Source organism: Triturus cristatus, chromosome 10, assembly GCF_964204655.1.
Source record: "Triturus cristatus chromosome 10, aTriCri1.1, whole genome shotgun sequence".
NCBI lineage: Eukaryota > Metazoa > Chordata > Amphibia > Caudata > Salamandridae > Triturus > Triturus cristatus.
Window position 1 is genome coordinate 111743815 of NC_140593.1, and position 25870 is coordinate 111769684.

Below are 25870 nucleotides of genomic sequence, written 5' to 3' on the forward strand. Positions count from 1 at the left end.
GTGGCTTTGTTAAAACGTCTACACAGATTCTACATAGGCGCAACCTGTACAATGTCATAACCGTACCTTTCGTACCCATTTTATAGAACAGACATCAATGATAAAAATCAACGGATAAAAATTACACACTCCCATAGAAACAGGCAACAATTTGATGTTTTGTTGGACTTACAAACAAGATCTTTAAAAAGTTTTTAACTATATTTGGGATTTCGAGTCGTAGTGCTTTAGATGAATGCCTCATGCAGACCCGTATAGGAGATCAGTTCGCTCATCTTACAGAGCATATAAATCCTCTCAGAGATCCATGATCAGGGGTTTGACCAGAGGCAGACCTGGCATATGAGCGACAAATGAGACCGAAACACTGCAACACTCAGAGGGATACAGTGCATAAATATACAAAGAAGAAAAAGCCATCCTGTGAGATCTGTGGGACTCCTATATAATCAGAATTCATTCCAAGGGAAAAGCTTAAATCCTTCAGTGAGTTTTTATTATGCCTCTGTAAATGCATGCATCTCTACATAGTCTTTAAGCACTGGATGTGCAAAGTGTCATCCACAGCGCCAGAAAAATACATAAACATTCTCCATATGCGGTGAAATATTGCAGTGTCAGGTTTAGTAAACAATAACCCAAGTCAACATGAAAAAACATAAAAGCAACATCTCATACATATTTCACATTACATCTCATCAGAGGAGCATATCTTTGTCCAAACACGAGCAAGGCAAGAACGTCGGGTAAAACAAACACAATCAGGCAGCCTGAGCCCAGCATTTCATGTACTTCAGAGGAACGTTTGAGTGAGTCTCTCAGTCACGACAGTTTTTAAAGAGATTGAGGTACATTGATTATTCACATCTTCCATAACTTTCAGGAATACCTGAAATGGATGACATTATGTGTATGTTAAGATTAAATGAAACAACCAAACATCATTCGGTTTTAGGCTCCATCTGGGGAATGGAAGGTACCCACTCTTTTCGTTTATTTTTCAGTGTCCTGGAGCTATTCTAAGAGCATGGTTGTACTAAATAAAAAGTTCACTTTATTTGATTTTGCAGTGGAAACTAGTTAAGTGTCTGCTCCGGCTCAAACATCTTTGTGTTCGTTTCAGAATGGAGTCTACCGAAAAATGTGAAGTCGTTATTCAGCATTTTAATGGAAAGTACCTGAAAACGCCGCCGGGGGTACCGCGTAAGTACTTCTGAAGTTTCTTTAAATACAAAAGTCCCTTCCATCTTCTCATCCAAGTGTGATTTTGCAGAGTTTGAGGTATTGCTGGATGGAGGGGTTGACACCTGTGGGTGTAGTCCACTCCTGAGTACCTTATTGTGTTAAGTCATCAAAATGTCTGGGTGTTTTTTTGTGCTTTTTTCTCCCAAGCCTCATCCCTGGTTCCTGGTCATTTGTTTCCGCTTTTCTCCACGCTACGCTTTCAATAGTTGATCCTGGTCCATGTATGTATGTATGTATGTATGCTCTATTTGCGTAGCGCCAAGCAAGGCAAGAGGAGCAGAGAGGAGTGATAGGGTCAAAGGCAAAGATGCAGCAAAGAGAGATTGGAGGAGAAGCTTGGTTCTGAGAGTTGAGGTGAACTGCGTCTTTAAAGAGGTGTGCCTTGAGTCCTCCCCTAAATCAGGCTAGTGTCGGCATGGCCCTGGTCCATGACTGGACTGTGGGACTGAGAAAAGAGGATTTGACCCTAGGTCATTAATGCTCCACAGAAAGCTACTGAGACAATCAATAGGCTAAGATCAAAACAGAGTCATGTCCTACCTTCAGAACCAGAGATGTGGTCTTGAAACCTGTGACCAGAAGGAATTCAAAATGCATATCTAAAGCTGTTTATTGGAAGATGTGTGTCCTAATATATGTTATTTACCATGTTAGGTTGAGAACTCTGGTCAACTTAAAGTCGTGTCATTGGTCTTCCCATGCTCTCTTGTGGTGGCCACAAAATGAACTGTAACATTTTTTTATCAGTTCTGGTACTCCACTGCTCTCTGTTTTACTGTTGGTAAATTCCACATTGGGTACTTGTTGTACTATTATAGAAAATACATGCATTTGCAAGTAAAGTGGAGAGAAATGATTTTCATCTTGAGATGTTTAATACTTGATGCAGGTGAACAATAATTTTTTTCTGAAGGAATTGAGGAATGGAGTAAATGTATGATGCAAAGCTGTCTGATCGTAAAGCGGGTGCACAGAAGGTGATGTGCATTCACCACTAGTGAGGGTGCCAGGGGGCAGGATGGTGTATACAGTGATGACGTTTATCTTGTCCATCCAAATACATGTATTGGCTGTACTGATTCATATTGCTGTTGGTGGATGTACACTTGTACTGCTGTATACGCTTACGAAGACCACGCTGTATCACACAAGCGATGTAATCATTGCTTTACACACCATGTAAAATTTAATAAAGAGTTAAAAAGGAAAGCTACATAGAAGGTGACCTTACTTGGAACAGTGGAAAAACAAACACATTAAAAAAGATTATAGAATAGGAATCCTTGGGCATTGTGGCACCTGCTACGCTCAAGATGATCAAAGAACTCACTGCGAATGACATGTCCTGTTCAAAATGTCAACCAAGGCAGCCGAATCTTTGCAAACTATGATAATTTCTACTATTTTCTATTGCATGCTCTTCCAATCGGTCATGTTTGAATGTCACTCTTCATGTGTTAGGGCAGAAATCTCGTTTTGAGAATTGTGTTAATATTATTATTAATTATTACTAGCAAAAACTACAATCAACATCACCATAATCAATAACAATAATAACTGCAATAATAATTTATTTACAGCCTCACATGGTGGCGGAAAGCCTAAACCCACATTTAAACTGTATTCCTTGATGTTTCGGTTTAAGGCCGTCCTATGCTTTCATGGACTGCTTCAGGCACCATTGGAATACATTTGGAAATAATCTGTATACATTTGTTTTGGAATAGTCACTACATAATAATTAGTGCTGAAGTTTTAGAGCCCATCATTAACACTGATGCTGTTACTTGGTCTCCAACTCATTACCTTCTGGTGACCTGATATGATGAACACGGGGAAGCAAAAGGGCAGGGAAACCAGGTAAACATGGTGGGAAGGTATCTTCTTACGAAATTTAGGCCATTTAATTTTCTCTGCCAAGTAGAAAGACAAAGAGGGCAGCCTTACAGAGTTTATTAGCGCATGGCTCTCTCTGATTCCTTCAGTATTTAAAGATACCTTGTCGCCATCTTACATTATCAATATTATTGCTTCTGTAGGTTTCACATATCAATCATCCTTACAGTGGCACTGGCCATGGGATGAGTTCAAGGAGCCAGAGTACTCATTATTTTTGTTTATAACAAGCCTCCTTTTTAAACTAATTACTTAAGTGCCTCCAAAGGAAACTCACGGGTCTATCCCACTTGAAAGGTCCATCTAAGATAAAACTACATAACAGTTGACGGGTAGTAGATTGATCCATAAGGCATTATCGTGTGCCCATTTTAGCAATTGTCGTATAGCAAGTCACACTGTATGCCAGACGTGCGATTCCTACAATTGTGGGCAGGACCTAAATATATTTCCTTTCAGTTGGTGCCCACCACCATCCCCCAGTGGCGTAACAAAACTTGAGGGCCCCCCCTGCAGGGTACATGCAGGGGCCCCATCTGGCCTCAATCTGGAACTCTGCGGCCTTAGTGCGGTGCTGAGGGGGCCCCCTGGAGATTGGGGCACCCCGCATTGCGGGGGTTGCAGGAGCCTGTGTTACACCCCTGCCATCCTCTACTGCCCTCTGCAGGTTCCATCCTCCTCCCACCAAAGGCCATCCTCTCTGCTCTCCAAGAGCAGAGAGCTGGTGTTGTGCTTGCCGAGGCTCTGTAGAAGCCTCTTGTCAGTACGGCCTTTGTCCCCTCTCGGGGCAGGTCTGTGCAGACCCACAGTGACCGAGAATGTGTCAGTTGACCTGCTCCTTCCTCTGTCAGGTCTGAGAAGAACTGAGACAGCAGGATGACAACATCATTCAATTTACTCCCTGAGATACGCCCCTGCTTCACACTCTTTCGGGGTTTAGAATGCTAGCAAACAATTAGCCATTATTGCCCGCTGCTGAGAGCTATAATAGTTCTTAATGGCCCAAAGATGAATTATATAACCTATAACAAGGCAGAGGGCCTTTAGCAGCTACTATAGCCCGGGGTTGAATGGTACTTATTGAGGTTAGTATGTACTAAGAGTGAGAAACAAAAAGACAAGCATTGGAATGTTGGAGAAGAATGTTTATATGAGCAACTGTCAAATGTATGTTAAAGACCTAAAGCTATGGTATATGCCTGAGCCCTGATTATGGCCTGGAACGAAGGTGAAGACTTTTAACAGGCAGTATAGCTTGAGGCCGACGGACTATCATGCTATTAGAACATTCCACTTGCTAATGGAAGAAAGTTCTAAATTTAAAATAGACAAGCATAAAGACACACATTGGAATGTTGATGCAGAAGGTCCCAACGGCCAATATTGGCCCTGAGTGAATCCATTGCCTTCAGTAGAGTTACCAACTTGCCAATGTTCTGATATAGCATTGCAGCCTGCTACTAAAGGCTATAGGGGCTGTTAAATTCCCTGAGAGGTTGTTATAGGCTAGGGCCTTTAATGAGGGAGAGGGCCTTTAAGGCCGTTATGGCCCGAGTCAGAATGATTATAATGATATTATAATGATTACATATTATATATATTAGCGCCTTCGGCTCGGGCCTTTAACGCTGGAGCGGGTCTCCAATGGCCGGTAGAGCTCGCTACGGCGGGCTCTGAGGCTATATTGAACATATCACCCATGGAATGTAGAATGTTCTAAATAGAAAAGGAAGATTTAGAAAGATAGACATTACAATGTTGGAGCAGGAGGTCTGCACCACCTACAATTGGCCCTTCATTGTCTTCAGAAGAGCTCCCAATGTTCCAGTGTTCTAATAATAGTTAGGGCCTGCATTATAAGCCTTCGGATGGGCTGAGACAACCGCAGCACTGTCTCGAGAGCTCCTAATCTGATGAAAGTCGCACTACAGGTCCTGCTCCGGGATACATATATGTTCATCAACCCGCTCACCATGTACCGTTCAGGATCTTCAGATCAAATCAGGGGTTTGTCTTCTAAACCCTATGGCTTAGAGTGACATTAGAACAGCAGTCATTAATCTCAGGCTGAGTGTTGGACAACACCGCTCCCTAACGAGCAGGGGAGTTCGCGAAAGTGTCTCTTCCCCGCCCCCTGTTCCATTTCATCCCTCGCGATGGAAGGCATTGGACATATCCACATCAAAGGAAGCAGACCTGCCAACTCCTGGCGACTGGGCTTCCAGATATTAAAGAAAAGCTCATTATCGCGCCGGAGACGAATATATGAATCTTTAATTGTCTTCGCAGCTCTAACTTTTGAGTGGTATTAATACATCTCCAAAGTAAGTGTTGTTTGAATATCTTCTAATGGCTTCAAACAGCCTTTGTCTGCCAAGACGTCTTTGCTGTATCTTGATTCGCGAGTGGCGTCATCATGACACCGAGAGGTTGTGCGAATGACGAGAGCTGTGATATTAAAAAAACGCTTAATATAACATCATGTAGGGCTGCTGGTGGGGAGAATTGGGCGCTATGTAAGTTTTTCACTCCTTCAGTCAATGTTTTGCCAATTTCAGGGCTCATCTGGTCCCTGGACACTTGTACTAGTGATCAGTACACATCAGGGGGACTCAAATTTGAGCTTTAGTGGGTCTGCGGTGCCACAGTTACGTGAAAACAGTGCAATGCACAGTGTCGCGCCTTGCCTGACCTGCGTGCATGGACAGTAGGTTGGGCCATGTACCTCAAGAGGAGTGACATTTTCTGTTTTAGGAAACGTTGGTTTTTGGAATCTCATAAATCATATTTATTTATTTGTGTGTTTAATTTTTTTAGCATTTTCCATAAGCAAATGTGTTTGTCCCCTTTCACTTACATCAGAGCGCTGAAGATTTTAGAAGGGACGGATGGCGTCTAGTAAATGTGGAGAAATTCACATTTTATCTGCGGTAGCTCCTCTGCTGTGGCGAAGGAGCGTCACCCCCCCGCCCCCTGCCAGCTGCCTCAAAAATGCCAAGAAAGGAAAAAGAAAACGATAACACATTTTATTATCGTTTTATTTTTCCTTTCCTGCCGAGTCTTTAGGGGCGGGGCCATGGGGGATGACCGTAGGAGGGTGGGCACTGTAGTCAGAGCACATGACAGTTTGGCCCGCCGTTTCAGGCTGGCCAAAACCGTCATGCGCATTGAAGCTCTCTCCAGCCCGAGCTGTGCTGCCGGGTTGGAGAGCGCAGGCACAGGGTCTCAGTCTGTCTGGACGCGCAAATCTAGAGCGCTGAGGCCAATCCTGAAGCTGCTATCATGCATAAGAGCAGCTTTAGGATTGGCCGCAGGGCAGTCTGGGAGCCTGTGCCTGCAAGGAGAGGAGCTGAAAAGCGCGACGTGGTCGGCTGCAGGTACGCTTTTTTTTCTGTGCCGCATCCCCTATGCCCCCTCTACCCTCCCCGCCACTCGTCCACCACACCGGCCGCTGCTGCATTCTATCCTGTGAGATGGGAACCATGGCTGATATTCATGAATTGCATCACTTGTCCTGTGTGGATCTCACTTGACCTCGTGGAAATTTCTGGATTCATCGCATTTCTTGAGCCTCAGGCTATTTGATTCTGTTTTGGGGTTTGTGCTCAAAGCATTTCATGCTCCTCTTCCGTAGAACCCAAAGGGTCCGGCTGCATGGTCCAGCAGTTGAAGGTCCATTGGCTAAGTCTGCAGCGGGTGAGCCTAGATTCCGAGGCGCTGGACAGAGGGAGCGTCATTTTCCACAGGTGTTCTGGGAATTTGCCCCAATACACTTTGTGAATAATTTCGAGCGCCTTGAGGCTTGAATGCTGTCTTTGCATTGACTGTCGGCCAGTGGAGCACTTTGAGGCATACCTATGTATTGGGAATGTAGCAGTGACAGATTGGTATGCGTCTACCTGTGCAATTCATGTCTGGAATACTGTGTTGTATGTGCACTGTATGTTTCTCTTTCTTCATGGCATGAAGTGCAACTGTTGCCGCTGTGTAAGAAGTGAAACTTTTAATTCCTTTTACAAACAGGTGTCCATCAGTATTTGAACACCTTCTTTGTGTTTGCTGGTGACGTCATGCCCCTAAAGGCATATCACTTGCGTGTGGTGTTTCATAAGGTCTGAGGGGGTGATGAGGGCTCCCTAGAGTGCCCTCGCTCCCAGAATCACTAGCCATGTCACAATATGGTGAAACATGGCCTCTGATGTCTGGGGTCTGGATGGGCTGGGCTTGCATGGTTGTCATCATGTGCACTTCACAGTTTTAGGAACATAGCGCCTGGATGCTCCTTGGGGAGTGGCAGTGCGCATTATAAGCTCCTCATGCATTCATTCAGGAACATCCTTCAGTTTTCATAGATCTTTGACAGTCAAGCGGTTTAAAATAAATTGAACATATTGATGATGGGTGACCTGTTGGACTTACCTCACTACTCGAAGGTCTATTAGATTTAACATATTGATGATGGGTGACCTGTTGGACTTACCTCACTAGTCTGAGGTCTATTAGATTTAACATATTGAAGATGGGTGACCTGTTGGACTTACCTCACTAGTCTGAGGTCTATTAGATGTAACATATTGATGATGGGTGACCTGTTGGACTTACCTCACTATTTGAAGATATATTAGATTTATCATATTGATGATGGGTGACCTGTTGGACTTACCTCACTAGTCTGACGGTCTATTAGATTTAACATATTGTCAATGGGTAACCTGTTGGACTTACCTCACTAGTCGGAGCTCTAGTAGATTTAACATATTGATGATGGGTGACCTGTTGGACTTACTTCACTAGTCTGAGGTCTATTAGATTTAACATATTGATGATGGGGGACCTGTTGGACTTACCATATTGTCCAAAGATGACAAAGCCGTCCTACATTTTTTTTGCACGATAGGCAACGCCTGTTTGCACCCACAAACTATGGTATGTGAGTGGGCAAAAGAACAGACAGAGAGGGAGAAGTGAGCATCTTTAGAAATTGAGGGAAGTGTATGAGTGTAGCAGTAGTTAGGACTCTGTGGAGCCTGTATTGTCATGTAGTATGTTTGAAAGTAGCAGGCGTGGGTGACTGTGCTAGGCAAGGGTGGGCATGCTGTTGAGCTTGGAATCTGTTGGAATTTGTACATAAATTGTCCCTGAACCATTAAAGGGGGCTGGACACTGTGATATCTGGGGCCAGTTCTAGTTCTAAATTTACTACAATCACCTCCACAACTCAACTCCCTAAAATACAGAACAGAGGGAAGCATCCGCTCTTATATTTCACAAGTAGCAGCAACGCAAACAGCAGACAATCGACACGCTTTACTGCAAGGATTCCATTGTTGGTAGTCATCAGGATGAGTGTGGGCCAGATGTCTGGCTTCTAAACCCTGGCTATTCACTTATCTTCCCCCTGACCCTAGGACAGTCTTTTGGGAGCTTTCTCTCTGATCCAGACAATCAGCGGTTAGCTGATCGCGAACCCTGGGCTGGTGGAAGCAGAGAAAACCAGACTGCAGGAGACCCTAGATCAAACTAACCTCAAATTCAACATAACCACAATTTCCTGTCTTCTCCTTCCACGGCGCTTTGTGGTCTATCTTTTGATTGAGTCAAAAGATGAGGCGAGCTTACTTGAACAGTATCATGCAGCATTTTATGCAGAGATCTAAAAAACATAGTCCTGTCTGGGTGAAAAAACTAGCACATTCCGAGCATGAGTTTTAATAATTTGGATACAGATTCTCTTTGTTTTACCAGATGGCTGTGTCTTGGGTTGCTCATGAAAGCCATTCCATTGAAGAGTCCTCAGCTGCATCAGTACCAGTTCTACAGAGCAAGGAATCTAATCTCAGAAATCTGCTTTCTGCTGAAAATGACTAAGTTTAAAGGAACTGCTGGATCTTCCTGAAATATCAGCTTTTTTCAGTTTACTTTGTGTCTGTACAAAATATTTTATTTCATAAAATGAATAGGAAAATCCTTCCCAGACACATCATGCAATTCTGGTCAGGAGGAAAGTTTTTGATTTGGTCAGTATGTTGGCCAACAGTCTGGACCCTCCATTATATTAGAGGTTTTAAAAAAAATCATATTACTCCTTCAAGCGGGGGGGGGGGGTGGGCATTGTCTAATACCGGTATGTAGTACTGACAGGGGGAAGACATCAGAGAAGTCTGCCTCTTTTCCAAAAACTGACTTAAGACTGATCACTGGCATCCGAGTAGAATTGGAAAATGGTCCTTCGGCCATATTTAGAGTAAAGTTCTCAAACTCAACTGTGTAGACTCATTTGAAATCGTGATGAGACGGTGGTCAGGTTCTGTCTTGAGCTTCTGCGGTCCAAGAGAACTGTAACCGAGCCGAGACATGTTCCATTCTCCAATCCTGCAGGTCATATTCCGCTTCTAGGCACCCGCACTCCGGGAGACATCTGACCCTGAGCCACCATCCACCACATCTCCACCTCCTCCGCAGAGGCTGGTGAGATAACAGATGTGGCAGTGGTCTAGATGGACCACCAGTAGCTACACAGAATAAATGCAGGTGTCGTAGGGGTCTGGCACCAGCACGTAGAGTGGGCAGTGTTTTCCTCTTCCTAACGCCTCATTTGTGCCATTAATTTTCGTGCCACAGTATTATTCATATTTCTTTTCATGACACAGAATGACGTCTTGGCATTTCTTTCTCTGCTGTAACTTAAATTATTAGTCAATATCCTTCACCATTGAATCAAATATTTGTATTTATCAGTGTGCCATAACACCAGTTATTTGCAGACTCAGAGACAGATGTACAAAGGTTTTTTCAGCTCGCAAACCAATTCCAACCGGAAAAAAAACATTTTTTAATGTACCAAGCCCCATTTGTGAGCCGGTAACCTATTACCGATGTGCAAAATAGGGTATGCGAGTCGCTATTAGGAAGGATCTGCGAAGGGCATCCCTTCCTAATAGCGAGTCGCAGTGCTATATACAATTGTTTGGCAATCGAAAGACCAATATTTCTGGAGAATTGCATAATGTATTGGGGTACGGTGGTTGCTGATGATTGATGGTGCTGTTTTATTGGAATTTCGTGATGGGTACTGCACGTTCATTTTGAAAACTTGGCTTGGCTCAACTTCTTGATGAATTTAAGGTGATGACAATTTGATAATTTGTAAGGTTTTTTTAGAATTTTTTACATAAATGCCATTTTATGCTGGATTTCGATAATTATATTCTGATGATTTTCATGTAATTTAATTCTGAAAACTGTAGGCAGAATTTTACAGTATATCTACAGGCATTACATGTTTACCTAGTATTGAGTGACTTCTGAGTATCTTAAGGGTGCTGTGGTTTTTTTTATTGATTTTCTGGGGGTATTTTCTGGTGAAATTCGGATCCACTATGGACTTTTTTTTATTAACTTCCTGTTTCAAAATGGCATTTGTGTCTCCAGCTCTTCATATCAACTATCTATTCTCCCACCTGCCACATCTTCATAGACATTCCACCCACTGAAGCAAAAATACTGCTATTTGTTCGCACGTCACAAAATCAGTTCTAGGAAGACGTATACATTTTGCAACTTCAAGTGAATATATTTCAGGAATCTTATCACCTTCGGGACATTTAATGCAGATGTTTTAGGAATTTTAAAGATGTGTTAAGTAGGGGTGGGCGGAACTCGCTGAGTTTCACTCTGTGGAATTCTGCAGAGTTACATGAAAACGGACGGAAAATAAGCATGTCGCGCTGCTCGCGGTGCAATTTAGCGCCGGTAACCTGAGCAGTGCTGAATATTCAGCGCGAACGGCACCATACGTTGTGAAAAATTGTGCGGCCATTCAAGTTTATTTTTCTGCTGCTCGTGTAGAAAATCTAGATGAGCGGCAGCAAATCTACTCCGGAAGTAGCCCTCTGACCGTGACCGACCATCCATGTTAGAAAATCGTGCTAGAGGACGCCAAATCTAGCTCACCAGCTCGCATTTCTGGAGCATCACAAGATTGGCGGAATTTGGCAGGACCTCCGCTTTACTGTCACCAAATTCCTCTAACTCTGTGGGTTGATAAAACATTCTGTCCACTCCTGGTATTATAGTGACATTTACTATGCCAGTAAATTTATGGTAGAATGTGGCCTACAAAACTATCAAACACTTTCTTAAAAAGCTACTATCTGTCCCATTGGTGAAAATTTCATGCACACTTGGGGGCATTTCATAACTATCTTTTCACACATGTATTGACACAAACTTAACAAGACATTCTCGATCACTAAACTAGCTATGTGACGTTTGTCTGAGAGAAACTGTAAATCAGCTGACGTTTAGAAGGGCACGTGTATCTGGGGTCTTTCCAACCATCAGGCTTAAAACAAGGTTAAAAACATGTTCTGCTTCTGTCTATTACCCCCAGCTTGCTTCGATTGACAATGATATCTACAGGATTCTGTCGGACTAGGGTGCTTTCTTTGTTTGATAGACAGCTGTGCACAACAATTTTGAGCTTCATTCCTTGGGCTGCAGTATTTGGGGTGAAATAATAATAATAAATAATACAAATTCTTATTTTTAAAGTGTGAACATGTCACCCCCCTTAAGAGTTTCAAGGCGCTGGGGGATGTCAGGAAGATTAAGTGAGCTATTGTCCAGAGTCACATGATGCTGAGCTGCCCCCGGCGATCGAACCATGAACCACGTGCTCCAGAGTCAGCCGCTCAGGCCGCTGTGCCACACCTCTCCCTTAAGTATGGCCCTTAAATGGGGTACCCAATAAATATGGATACTGCCTGTGCACTAATTTTGGTATAACCCCCCAATTGTGCACTCGGAATGGGGAGTAACATGATTAAACACATTTACCCCCACCCGAAGCTGAAGGACGCAGATTAATATTTTTCAGTGCATATATTATGCTCAGTTTTACATGGCGGAATTTGTACAGAGAATAAGTGTAGTACTTTTACTGTTAGTAACCTACAATCGGGTCTTTGACGTGTGAGTTATTTAACCACCTTGTTATGGAGATGTGCCCTTTTCATTCTAGCCCTGCCCTCTGCCTTCACATGTGGCAGAATACACTGGAGACTACACAATTGGTGAAAGCTGGATCAGGCATCCATCAAACACACAAAAAGCGATGGGCGGGATGCTTTCAATAAGTCTAACCAAAGGCAATCACTCTGGGTAGCATCCCAACCCATCATTCTTTTACGCACCCTGCCACCTCTTATTCGACCAGTGGCTCCCAAATGTTTTAGAACCACAACCCACCTTTTAGAAGGACAAATATTTGCGACTCACCTACCTTTAACGGGCACTAAAGCATTCCGTGGTATCACATTGTCATTTACAGACAGCACATTTTCATTGAAATGGTCACTCATTTTGCACAAACAGTTCTACTGCTTAACCTACAAAGCATATAGCACTCAAATGATAATTTGTGGAAATCTGGTTTCTGTGGATATTTATAATTTGTGCGTCACCCAGTAAAGTGTCTAGATTTGTTCTGATCCTATTAATGTCTGTTCCGGCACACTTCCAGATCATAAAATAATCTGCTTCATTTTTGTTTTCCTAACTGCTGAATGCATACCGTACATTTCAAAGTATTTACATTTTGCTGTGTGTTGCAAAATAACAACAGCCTACAGCCTTTCATTTCAAACTCCCTGTGCTCCAACAAGATTGTCACATAATTCACTTTAAAAACTCCTCTCACTTTGCAGTGAGAGAAAGAAAAGTAAACACGGATCCCATTTTAAGAAAATAAACTGCAGTTTATCAGAAGACAGAGCCTGAAATGTGAGCGCTGGCTTTGAATCAGGCAAATGTGACAGGATAAACACACAGGGCTTGATTACGAGTTTGGCGGACGGGTTACTCCCCGCCGTATTACGAGTTCCATTATATTCCATTGGATATATTGGCGCTCGTAATACGGCGGGCAGGATGTCCATCACGTTTGTGATGGAGTAACCCGTCCACCAAACTCGTAACCAGACCCAGAATTTAAATGCATCTTTATTTTTTGCGAGACTTTCCTGACCCACCAAACATCAGCTGGCGACCCAGGTCACAACCCACAGTTTTGGAAATACTAGATTAGACCCATCCATTTGTAAATCCGTCTTGTTCCTGCTCCAATGGAAACAGTCCAGACTGAACCAGCAGGCCAGGTCCTCCCTGAAACAGAACCCAAGAAACCCAAGACCAGTTTCGACCTGATTAGGGCTCGTCAGTCGGGTGTAGCTTGGTTCCAGTGAGCACGGGATCCACATGAGGGAATACCCTTGGCTTTTAGGGCTTTACATCAAACAGTGCTTAGACTTCTTGCAAGCATTCCTCTCATCACCTTCCTCTCTTGGAAGTGATGTGTTTTGGGCACTTTATTTGGTTAAACTAGAAACACACACTATATTCAGATGAAAGCAGCTGAGTCAGCACCACCGTTGACACCAGCTTTTGGCATGTCTGCTTGCAAGCACCGATGGGGCATCCTTTGGGTACATGCAGAGATATTCAGGCCCCTCTCCCACATTCTCCACCAACTGCTTACTACAGGAGGGAGCCGAGCTGCTGCAACCACAGAGAAGACAGTCCTTTATCCTTTCTTATTTCCACTGAAGCTCAGGTGGGTCGTCAATGGATCCCAGGGTCCCACTTGTTCCATTTCCCCAGGGAATTCCTCAATGGCCACCGGTTGTGGTCCAAGCAACTGCATTGTTTGTTATTCTTGCTAAGAGATGCTGCTCCTCTTATTGGAAGGAGTCGTATTTTTAGGTCTGGCTGGGTACAACTTTAGCTGTCTCTTGGGGCTACTCCAATCAGTGGAGAGGGATAAATCTTTAGTGCCCCAAAGACATTGATTGTTATAAATGTTATTCACATGTTGATTATCCCACATTCATCAGCTATTGGTTGAATGTGACTGTCATTCATGCTGTGTGTGTGGTTGTCGAGTGCAAAAACAACAGTTGATGGACGGAATGCAGAATAATGTCTTACATTCACCCCAGTACAGAGATCTGGGCCTAAATCCATCGTGTTTTTGCTCACCATGCCATTCCAGTTTGAACCCAGCCATATGCAAATCAGTCTTGACCCTGTGCCTCATGGGAACAGTCCAGCCCGAACTGCCAAGCCAGGTCCTCCCTGGACTGGAACCAAGCATCCTAGGACCGGTTTTGTGGTTTCACCCCTCTTCAGCTAGGATAGCTTGACTCCAGTGGCATGGAGAGCACGGGACTCACGTCTGTGTGTGGTTGTCATCACACTGGCATACGGCCATTTTGTTGGTGCAGCAGCCCGTTGAATCTTCACTGAGCGGCGCATTCATCCACAAACCAGCCAAACGCACATTCAGCTGACCCTGAAGAAGCACTTCCACTAATAGAAACACCAAAACCTGTTGGCTTTGTCAGGGCCTATTTTTAATGGTATGCCATGGCCTACCGTAGGCCATGCACAACACATGCAGAAGACACTCCTGGATTGACACATCATTGTATTAATATCTATTCCCACCAGGGCCTGTCCTTGATGCAAATACCTGTATCTCGAATGTGTTTGCTTGCATTTGGGGGTTTTGTGAAGCACGCTTCATGACGCCCACAGAAATATCCCCCCCCCCTGCCCTACAAATCGCTTTAAAGCCTGGGGGTGGTAGATTTAACAATGGGTGGATTGATTTGTAAGCCTCATACAAAGGAGGCAAGACAAGTGCAACACCACAGGACCAGATTTATACTTGCTTTTTCGAGCTGTAACAGCTGAAGGTTATTAATAAAACAATCCGAATGTCCTCAAAGTGAAAGGAAAGGAATGAGTAATCGTTATCATAGGTGTGCCTCACTCTATGAATAATTACAGATGAAAAAAGCTCAGGGAAATAAAACACAATGAACCTTAACCAAGAAAATAACGAGGTGTTCAGTGATGAAATAAGAAAATGGGATGGAACAGGCCTGAAGAAAAAAGCTGTGTTGCTGTTACTGAGCTTTTCATCTGCACATTTGCAACCCATGATTTCTTAGCACCTGAAGATTACTGATGGTCCTCGGTTGACCATCTTAAAGTGAGTTACCACATTGAAGAGCCAGGCCTCCGAGCTCCTGCAGAACAGCGGATGCTCTCAGATGCGTCTGAAGGAAATGAGTCCCACCGCAGCAGCGCCTACTGAGAGGAACTAGCAGAAAGGACATTGGGCGAGAAGGCTTGGACTTTGGTTTATTCTTGACCAACGCGTCTAAGAGAAAATTAGGGTCAGACATTTTGTATAGTCTCTATGAGCATTGCAGAGATCTAACAGAACACGAAAGAAGGGACCGACTTGTTGCCGGCATTCTTCATTACTCCGAGTCATAGCCTTCCTCGTCACAGTCCTTACTCAATGAAGATGAATCCGACCCCTGAATACGTGCAACCTCTGTGTCCCCCAAAACAAAGTACCGCACTCACGACGCTGAAGGATCTAGGGTTTTACCTCCTCTTGTCTATAAGGAAGCTTGCCACTCCTTCGCTGGTACTAACCGAGCATAAAGCATGCATGATAGGTGGCACGACAAACTCGGTCTGGGGATGGGTGGACAGGATGAAGGGGTGTAATAAATAAGATGAAATAATGAACATTATTAGCAACTACCTCCTCGTCTCTTATCCTTGTCTCAATCCGTATTCTACCAAAATGCATTAACCTGCATGCTTCCCTGATGCCTCTACAACAAGGGTAAACACCAGAGTAGGTGCACGCATGTGAGGGATGGGCGTATACCTACGTGACCCTTTGCCAGAAACGTATGTGAGAGTTTCTGCCTAGTGTGATCGTCCCACAACGCCAAAGTACCCTGACTGCTGTACCCCTCTGCATGAGAGAGTGTGTGTGAATGTAGAATCCCCATGAAGGAATCTGTTGTTGCAGTCCACACAGATGCCCATGACAAAGCTCTATCTCTGACCTAATGTGCTAAAATCACATTCACATGGTGGCATCCTATTGAACAGATTCACTTTGTCTACACTTCTTGCACTAAAAATGTGTAAATGTATGAATTATGCGTGAGCTGCAGACAGCATAGTTCAGGAACAGGGCATGGTGGTTCTCAGTACCTATGAATTAGTGCATGAGTTGCAGACAACTTAGGTCAGGAACATGGCATGGTGGTTCTCAGTGACTCTATGAATTAGTAAAATTAGTTGCAGACAGCTTAGGTCAGGAACATGGCATGGTGGTTCTCAGTAACTCTATGAATTAGTGCATGAGCTGCAGACAACTTAGGTAAGGAACATGGAATGGTGGTTCTCAGTGACTATAAATTAGTGCACGAGTTGCAGACAACTTAGCTCAGGAACATGGAATGGTGGTTCTCAGTGACTCTATGATTTAGTGCATGAGTTGCAGACAACTTAGGTCAGGAACATGGAATGGTGGTTCTCAGTGACTCTATGAATTAGTGCATGAGTTGCAGACAACTTAGGTCAGGAACATGGAATGGTGGTTCTCAGTGACTATAAATTAGTGCACGAGTTGCAGACAACTTAGCTCAGGAACATGGAATGGTGGTTCTCAGTGACTCTATGATTTAGTGCATGAGCTGCAGACAACTTAGGTCAGGAACATGGAATGGTGGTTCTCAGTGACTCTATGAATTAGTGCATGAGTTGCAGACAACTTAGGTCAGGAACATGGCATGGTGGTTCTCAGTGACTCTATGAATTAGTGCATGAGTTGCAGACAACTTAGGTCAGGAACATGGAATGGTGGTTCTCAGTGACTCTATGAATTAGTGCATGAGTTGCAGACAACTTAGGTCAGGAACATGGCATGGTGGTTCTCAGTGACTCTATGAATTAGTGCATGAGTTGCAGACAACTTAGGTCAGGAACATGGAATGGTGGTTCTCAGTGACTCTATGAATTAGTGTATGAGTTGCAGACAACTTAGGTCAGGAACATGGCATGGTAGTTCTCTGTAACTCTATGAATTAGTAAAATTAGTTGCAGACAGCTTAGGTCAGGAACATGGCATGGTGGTTCTCAGTGACTCTATGAATTAGTGCATGAGTTGCAGGCAGTATTGTTCAGGATTATTGCATGGTGGTTCTCAGTTACTGTATGAATTAATAAAATTAGTTGCAGACAGCATAGTTCAGGAACATGACATGGTGGTTCTCATTGACTCTATGAATTAGGGCATGAGCTGCAGACAGCATAGTTCAGGAACAGGGCATGGTGGTTCTCAGTAACTCTATGAATTAGTGCATGAGCTGCAGACAGCATAGTTCAGGAACAGTGCATGGTGGTTCTGAGTAGCTTTATGAATTAGTGCATGAGCTGCAGACAGTTTAGGTCAAGAACATGGCATGGTGGTTCTCAGTAACTCTATGAATTAGTGCATGAGCTGCAGACAGAATAGGTCAGAAACATGGCATGGTGGTTCTCAGTAACTCTATGAATTAGTACATGAGCTGCAGACAGCATAGGTCAGGAACATGGCATGGTGGTTCTCAGTAACTCTATGAATTAGTGCATGAGCTGCAGACAGCATAGGTCAGGAACATGGAGTGGCGTAACCCAGTATCTCAATGAGTTGGCCCATAAATTCAAGACATCAAAGCCTGGAAACACAGAGCAGTGGTTCCCGCTTGTGTTTCTAACCTGTATGAGTTGCAGACAAATTAGGTCAGGAACATGGAATGGTGGTTCTCAGTGACTCTATGAATTAGTGCATGAGTTGCAGACAACTTAGGTCAGGAACATGGCATGGTAGTTCTCAGTAACTCTATGAATTAGTAAAATTAGTTGCAGACAGCATTGTTCAGGATTATTGCATGGTGGTTCTCAGTAACTATATGAATTAGTAAAATTAGTTGCTGGCCGTTTAGGTCAGGAACATGGCATGGTGGTTCTCATTGATTCTATGAATTAGGGCATGAGCTGCAGACAGCATAGTTCAGGAACAGGGCATGGTGGTTCTGAGTAGCTTCATGAATTAGTGCATGAGTTGCAGACAACTTAGGTCAGGAACATGGCATGGTGGTTCTCAGTAACTCTATGAATTAGTGCATGAGCTGCAGACAGCATAGGTCAGGAACATGGCATGGTGGTTCTCAGTCACTCTATGAATGAGTGCATGAGCTGCAGACAGCATAGGTCAGGAACATGGAGTGGCGTAACCCAGTATCTCAATGAGTTGGCCCATAAATTGCAGACATCAAAGCCTGGAAACACAGAGCAGTGGTTCCCGCTTGTGTTTCTAACCTGTGCTGTCTGCAGCTCATGGATTAAATCATTGAGCTACTGAGTTAAGACATGTGCTGGCGAGAGAGTAAACCAATTAAGATGCGTCCATGAGGCCCTTCTGTGATGAGCAATCACTGCGGACTAGGATCACATGTGTCCTGGACGGTCATACCTCTTTGAAACGGAAGAGGGCAGATTGAACACAACTTGTCCTCACCTAGGTCCTTGTCTCTCAGGGCTTAGCTCTCACTAGGCTGAAATGGAGAGCAATGTTGGAGCCCCGGTAAAGTGGGATGAATGATTGACCAGGGTCCTGCACACATCACCGTGGCCTGCCCTTACAGGTGCAACAGCCTTGCCTTGATCAGGTGGTCCACGCATGTGCCACCGATCCCCACCGCAGAGTCAGTGAGCCCCCCATAAGTCCCTTCAACAATTAGGGCTAAAATGAAGTGGAAGGGAATGGTGGGGCTAGAAGAGCTGGCTGTTAGAACGGATGAATGAATGAATGAATAAATGAATGAATGAATGAATGAATGAATGAATGAATGAATGAATGAATGAATGAATGATGCAGTTTACAAAGCTCGTGCATGCACTTAAAGTGTGTCTGGAGAAAGAGAGGGCCGCTTGGCCCCACTCTGGCTCAGGTACAGTCACAGGGTAGTTATAAATACTTGGGGTGCTAACCGTAGATCGTTCGTACAAACCTAGGCAACAAAGGGGAACCCCCTGGGACATGCATCCTTGCTAGAGGTGCACTTACCTGGCAGCTTTGCAGAAGAAAAGGAGGAAAAGGGGCGTGGCTCCTCCTCAGACAAAGAGGCGGAAGTAATTAAGGAAGGGCACACACGGGAAGCAAAAATAATAAGATACATCATTCACATGTGGTTTCTTACTGCAGGGGCATGTGCACAGAGGACAGACTCCGCCTTTTATCCTTTTACTGCAATACAATAAGTGCCATTGTGTTAGGAAAGGATGGTGTATATATAGAATACCCCTCCGAGTGATTCATAAATTTGAGGTGCGTGCATTGTAACTAATTGTAACTGAATAGTTCCAACTATCCAGCCTGGCAAGTTTGTGTCATCAAAAGGTTTGTAGAAACGTATGAACATTTAAATACAATAATTAATTTTTTCGAAGCACGAAAACAGACGATTATCGTGGGAAACGCAGTCAAACACAGAGTAAAAAACACATGGAACTGCAATTCCCATGAACAACTGGGAAAATAAATGACTTTAGCCACAAACTGTCCCAGATACAATGACAAGTACAAAGAGAAACAAGCATTTGCAATGCAATAGGTCTCGCATTTACGCGAGTTTGAGCTATTGACATTGCAAATGGCAATGCCTTTTATTCTTGTTTTTGAAACATAAATAAAAGGCATTGTCATTTGCAATGTCAATAGCTCAAACTCGCATAAATGCGAGACCTATTGTATTGCAAATGCTAACGTGACTGTGAAAAAGACCACTGGCCAAAACATATCGACTTTTTCATTGCTATGTAACTTTGCACAAGAAATGTTGATACCTTTTTCAAACCTTTTGAGTGCCAAAGCTGTTTTGTGAGTAAAGTTTGCCCGGCTGGACTCACCCTTGAAGCTGCACCCGCACTAATACATGCGTGCACCAACACAAGTCAACATTCAAACCATAGTTACAACTATGTGTAAAAAAATCACTTAACCAGATAAGTGCCAGGAGCAGCATAGAAGTGTTGTTTAACAGGAGTCATTTAGATGAAAAATAATTTCGACAGCACCCAGAGTACAGCATGCTTTAAGAGACAGAAACCTTGGGGGCCCTAAAGGCTTGTGGTTCCCGTGGGGACCGTGCCCAGCCATGGCACCGTGTGCTGTGCAGATCTCACACATAGCACTTCCATGTCTATAAACGGGAAACAGCCATAGCAACACATGCCTTACATTGCATGCCTTTACAACGCGGTCGTTACAGCGATTGTGTTGTTACAACGCGAACCATTACATCGCAAGTTGTTTCAATGACTTGCTGTAGGGGGCGCACTGGTGTTGGATTTAGAATCCAACACCTTCCCTGCTGTTGCACAAACTGGAGTAGGAATAGTAAATTATACTATTCCTATGTCCAGCACACCCCCTACAGCAAGTTGTTGAAATGACTTGCGATGTAATAGTTCACGTTGTAACAACGCGGTCATTGTAACGACCGCATTGTAAAGGCATGCGTTGTAACGCATGTGAAGTAAAAGTATATATTCCTGTAAACCTGTGTGATTGGTCAATGTTGAATCAAGCATTCACTCTCCTTTACAGTATAACAATCACATATGGTGGGTGCATGCTTTAGCATCATGTGCAAGAGGCGGGTGTACCACTCACTAGACTCCTGCTCACTTTTTTTTATCAATGTGCAGGGTTTGGGGATGGGGAGAAAGGTCCTCTACACCCTAACAGTATGGCAACGCCACAGAAAGCTCTGCCTCTCCCATTGCTGTGGAACAGTCAGCTCAGAGAGGTTAGATGGCTCAATATCAACATTTATTGACACATCACTTATAGCTGTTTCCTTAGTAGGAAGCAATGGCTCAAAAATGCACAGTAAGATAACTTTTATGCCTTTATTCATAAAGTCTGAAAAGCCAATGCTTTTGTTTCAGTGTCCCTTGACTATTGTAAGCCAGTCTAGATTGATCTTAAGCCAGAGGATGAGAGGAGTCCAGACCTTAGCTGCTTTAGCTGCTCAGGGGCCGTTAAAAGTGGAGAGGCGCGATCATGCTCTGTGCGGCACTAGCTGCCTTACCCTGGGTACCTTTGCAAGACTGCATAAAACATGAAGCGCTAGACACAGTCAATGAATTGAATTGAATTGCACATTTCCAAAGCGCACAGCTACTCATAAAGAGTGTCCCAGTGCTATTCGCTATGCCCAAAGGAGAGCGAACCAGGAGAGAAGCCATTGTTCCTTGCTATCTTCTGAATAAAAAATGTCTTCAATTCCCTTTTAAATGTTGCTTCTTCGGGCATCCATCTAAGGTAATCTGGGAGTTTATTCCACAGATTCACTGATATAACAATGAAGCGCTCCGCTGAGCACAGACTGCTTTCCTACCTTGAACGTTTATGCTCTTCCCTCATGGTTGCTCCTTCTGGTCAGCCAAATCAATGTTAACTACTAATTACTCCCCCCGGGCAAGCATATCTCAGTGACAGGCATGTCTCCTTTGGAGGGAGCTACTTACTGAATAGGAAAAACAACCTGCCCATAATACGTTGATGACAGTGTTGAAAGGGTGGCTGTACCCCTAGCAGCGGTCAAAATCTTAATATTTAGTCTGTTCTTTGTTTCTATAATGTTTAGAAGATTCTTGGCATATGCTGTGATTCACAAAAATCATAACCATAAGAAAGGTTTTGTCAAATGTAATGTAATGTAAAGATGTTCTTATAGAGCGCAGGCTGCCACCCTACGGGTATCCTGGCGCTTAGACTCGAAGTGACCAACATGAGAGCAACCCAGAGTGACACATGGAGGACTACAGTCAGTCCTCAGGAAAAAGCCAGGTTTTCTGGCTCTTCCTGAACTCAGTCAGAGAGTTGGCTTGTTTGATCCTTTGGGGCAGCTCATTCCATCGACGTGCGGCCACCACACTGAGGGCTCTACCCCCATCCTCGAGCGCTTAAAGCTGCTAATTGTCAGCAAATTTGCGCTGGAGGAGCAGAGCTGCCTCTTGGGATTGTATCAATAAAACTTTTCCTGCAATGGGATGGGTCCCAGATTGTGTACTGCTTTATACACAATACACAGTGATTTAAAACAGACCCTTTCTCTGATAGGCAGCCAATGGAGATCTCTCAGGGCCAGAGTGGTAGATGACCTACGTGGCCTGTTCAACACCAGTTTTGCTGCCATAGTTTGAACTCTCTGTAATCCCTGAAGAATATATTGGGGGGCACCTAAATATAGGGAGTTATAGTAATCCAGTCTACTCAGCACCGTGCTCCTTACCACGAGGGGGCACAGATCCTCAGCGATTAACGGAAGGATCTGCCGCAACATACGCAGCAGAGAGAAGCACACGCCAATCGTTTTATTGGCCTATGATTCCATCTGGAGGTTGTTGTCTATCAGAACCCCCAAGTTGCGTACCACTTTGACTGGGGCCAGAATATCTTCTTCAGGAGTTAGTTTAAATTAAAGGGGTAAATGACGAGGAGTTCTACTAGCCGAACAATATAGCACCTCCGTTTTCCCCCCATTGAATTAAAGAGAGTTTTTCTTGAGCCATCCGGCAGTCTGACGCATACACTCTTGGAACAAGTCCATGGATACCGATTGTTTCCCTTCCATGGAAAACACCAATTGAGTGTTGTCTGCATAATTGACCACGTCAATGCCGAAAGATTTGATAATGGGGAACAGAGGCCGCTAATAGATATTAAAGAGAATTGGGCTGATCGCAGAGCCCTGCAGTACCCCATAATGTACTGGAGACTTACTGGAGGAGAATGGTGTCATAGTCACCATCTGTTGTCTTTCTGACAGATAGGACTGCAGCCATTGTAGAGCCTGACCATTCACCCCCATCCTTGCCAATCTTCTCACCAGAACTGTATGGCTCACCGTGTCAAATGCGGCTGACATGTCTAGTAGTACTAGGATGGTGGCAATCCCCTTGTCGGCTCGCATTCGTAAATTATCCATAACGGTTGCCAAAGCTGTCTCGGTGCCATGGCCAGGGTGACATCCAAATTGGTCCCTGTCCAGCAAAGAGTTATCCTCAAGTTAACACGATAGAGTTTTACTGACTGCCTTTTCCAGAATTTTAACCGGATATGGCAGGATGGAAATAGGCCTGAAGTTTGCAGGGACGGTAGGGTCCAATGAGGTTTTTTTTGGCAAGGGTGTCACTACTGCCTGCTTCCATACATCCGGCACCACTCCCTCTGACAGGGATTGGTTACATATCTGCCTCAACCAAGGGAGAGTTTCCTGGCCGATCGTTTTCCAGATTTTATGTGGAAGGGGGTCAGATGGAGAGCCGAAGACACACTGAGAGCCAAGCTGTTAAAAGAGTCTTCTGTGAGAGCTTGAAAGATTTCCAAGGAGGTGTTCAGCCGAGGTTCTTCCTCCAGCTTCCATGGATGAGTATCCAGGTCATTAGTGTTGTTAGTATGGAAGTCCCCTACAATTTTGATGATTTTTTCTTTAAAGTGAGAGGCAATGTCATCGCAGAGTTTCTGCGATGCCGTCACCTCATTGCTTAGGCAGATTGGGTTAGAGAGATCTCTGACCAGGCTAAAAAGTGCTTTTGTGCTATTAGGCGCTTTTAAGATGGAATTAGCATAAAAGTCCGCTTTTGACTTAGAGATAGCCTCTTTATACTTAATCAGAGCAAGTTTAAATCCTTTTTTATCCTGCTCTGAGTAGTTCTTCCTCCATAGCCTTTCAGCTTTCTTACATAGCCCTCGCAATAGCTTCAATTCCTCATTATACCACGGGGCTGATACTTTCCTCCTGTTTTTGAGTCTTTTGACCGGGATTAACTGGTCCAAAGTCTCCGTAATATGGCTGCAATATTTATGGTAATTCGCCTCTACAGAAGTAGAGGGGTCAAAGAGATTAACTTTGGGAACGAACGGCTGCCTCTTGTTTTTTCCCAGTTTGGCCCACTCCCTTCCCATTCTAAAAGTCAACAGACATTTTTTACCACATTCCGGTCTAGATGGTTTAATACTAAAATGAATTAAATGGTGATCCGTCCAGCTTTGTGGCAGTGTTTTTATCACTTCCGTTTCGATCGGGTTGGCGAACAGGAGATCTAACATATGCCCCACCTTGATGAGTCGGTTGTACCACTAACTGTTGTAGATTAAAGTTGGCACAGGTATCTCTTAGATCTCTCAGATGGTTACCTAAATGTCCATTATCCCAAAGATTAAAGTCCCCCAATAAGATCATTCTAGAATGGGTTACGATCAAATTGGCGATGGAATCCAGGAGTAGCTGATACTGAGTGCCCTGTCCTGGCGGTCTATAGCATATCAATCCTGTGAGTAGCCTGCCTTTGACATCCTGCAGCGAGAAGCCCATGAGCGAGACCCCAGTGACCTCGTCCACCTTCAATGGGGCAAAACTCAACTTTTCCTTAAAGATCATTCCCACCCCTCCTCCTCTTCCAGCAGCCCTAGGTTTATGCAGAATTTTATAGCCTTCCGGGCAGGCAAACCCCATTTCTACAGTGGTATTGGTGTTAGTCCACGTCTCCGTTAAAAATAAGACGTCAAGGTCCATGCCCTCTATCAAGAGAGACACTTCTAGGTGATGTTTTACTAGGGATCTGCAATTAATCAAGCCACAGTTTAGATACTTCTTGTCTGTGGCTGGTGGGAGTAGAAAGGGTTCCCTCTCCTCTCCCTTACCTATATTATGCAACTCTTCCCTTGAGTACGATATCCTGCCTGGGTCTCTGCGGGCAGGGCCAGCGTGGCTGGCGCTAGGCGCGCCCGAGGCACGGACGGGCGCAGACGGGCTTGCCTCTGGCACGCCATTGGCGCGCCCGCTGCGCGCTTGCATTGCCTGTCCTAAATAGGCAGGCAAGTGCGATCAGCTGAAGCGCTGTCCCAGTGGCAGTTGGATGGCAAACAATCCGCTAATCCCCACTCAAGATGGCGCCCAAACTGACATGGTGGCCCCAATTCTCGCTAAGCAGCGGGTGAACTTGGTGAAGTTTTTATGTGCAAGTAAGTGGGCTAAAACAGTTTTAATTTTTTATTTTCAAAAGATTCTAAAAATAAGCTCACAAAGCAGCTAAACACAACAGCGTTTCACCGAATAAACGGAGCAGCACTCTATTTGTAGCAGTTTGACAGAATTATACCCGAGTTGTCTATCAGCGAGTGTAGCGCAATGACAGGTCAGAAGGAGTCTTCAGAGGCGGGTCCTCTATGATGGCGGAGGAGCGTTGCCCCACTGCAGATGAAAAAAAAATCGCGAATAAAACAATTTTAATATCATTTTATTTGTTACTGACAGCTGATACTGCTGAGTCTTGGGAGGGGCGGGCCGGCCTATCCTCAATGGACAGACAGCAGCACTGTAAGTGCGCATGTCGGTTTGGCTGGACGTAATAGGATGGCCAAACCGACATGTGCACTTAGATTTCTCCAACCCAGCAGTATTGTACATCCGGGTGGAGAAATGGCACAGGCTCTCAGTCCATTAGTGAGAGCCTAACCAGGTCGCTCAGACCAATCCTGGCGATACTCTCATAGCATGAGAGCAGCATCTGGATTGGGTGGGGAGTCTAGGAGCGTGTGCTGGCCCTTGGACATCTTCCGGGAAGAGAGGAGCACTGAGGCGGCCAGCAGCGGGAGCAACAGGTATGTGCTTTTAAAAAAATTATTATTATTTGCCCCCCTGCCCCAACACTTAATTTTGGTAGCAGCCGCCCCTGCAAATCTTGCTAGAATCGCTAGTCACTGTATCCTGTACATACTGTTAATGAGTGGGATGTT

General features: G+C 44.4%; 1 protein-coding gene across 3 annotated transcripts in view; it reads left to right on the plus strand.

The window, feature by feature from the left end:
- The window catches only part of RBMS3 (RNA binding motif single stranded interacting protein 3), a 1484785-nt gene that overhangs the window by 972582 nt on the left and 486333 nt on the right, over nt 1–25870 (plus strand). For all 3 annotated transcript variants that reach the window (XM_085630564.1, XM_085630565.1, XM_085630566.1), the window contains exon 6: nt 1124–1203. In XM_085630564.1, coding sequence (XP_085486690.1) covers nt 1124–1203 — 80 coding nt within the window. The remainder of the gene's footprint in view (nt 1–1123; nt 1204–25870) is intronic.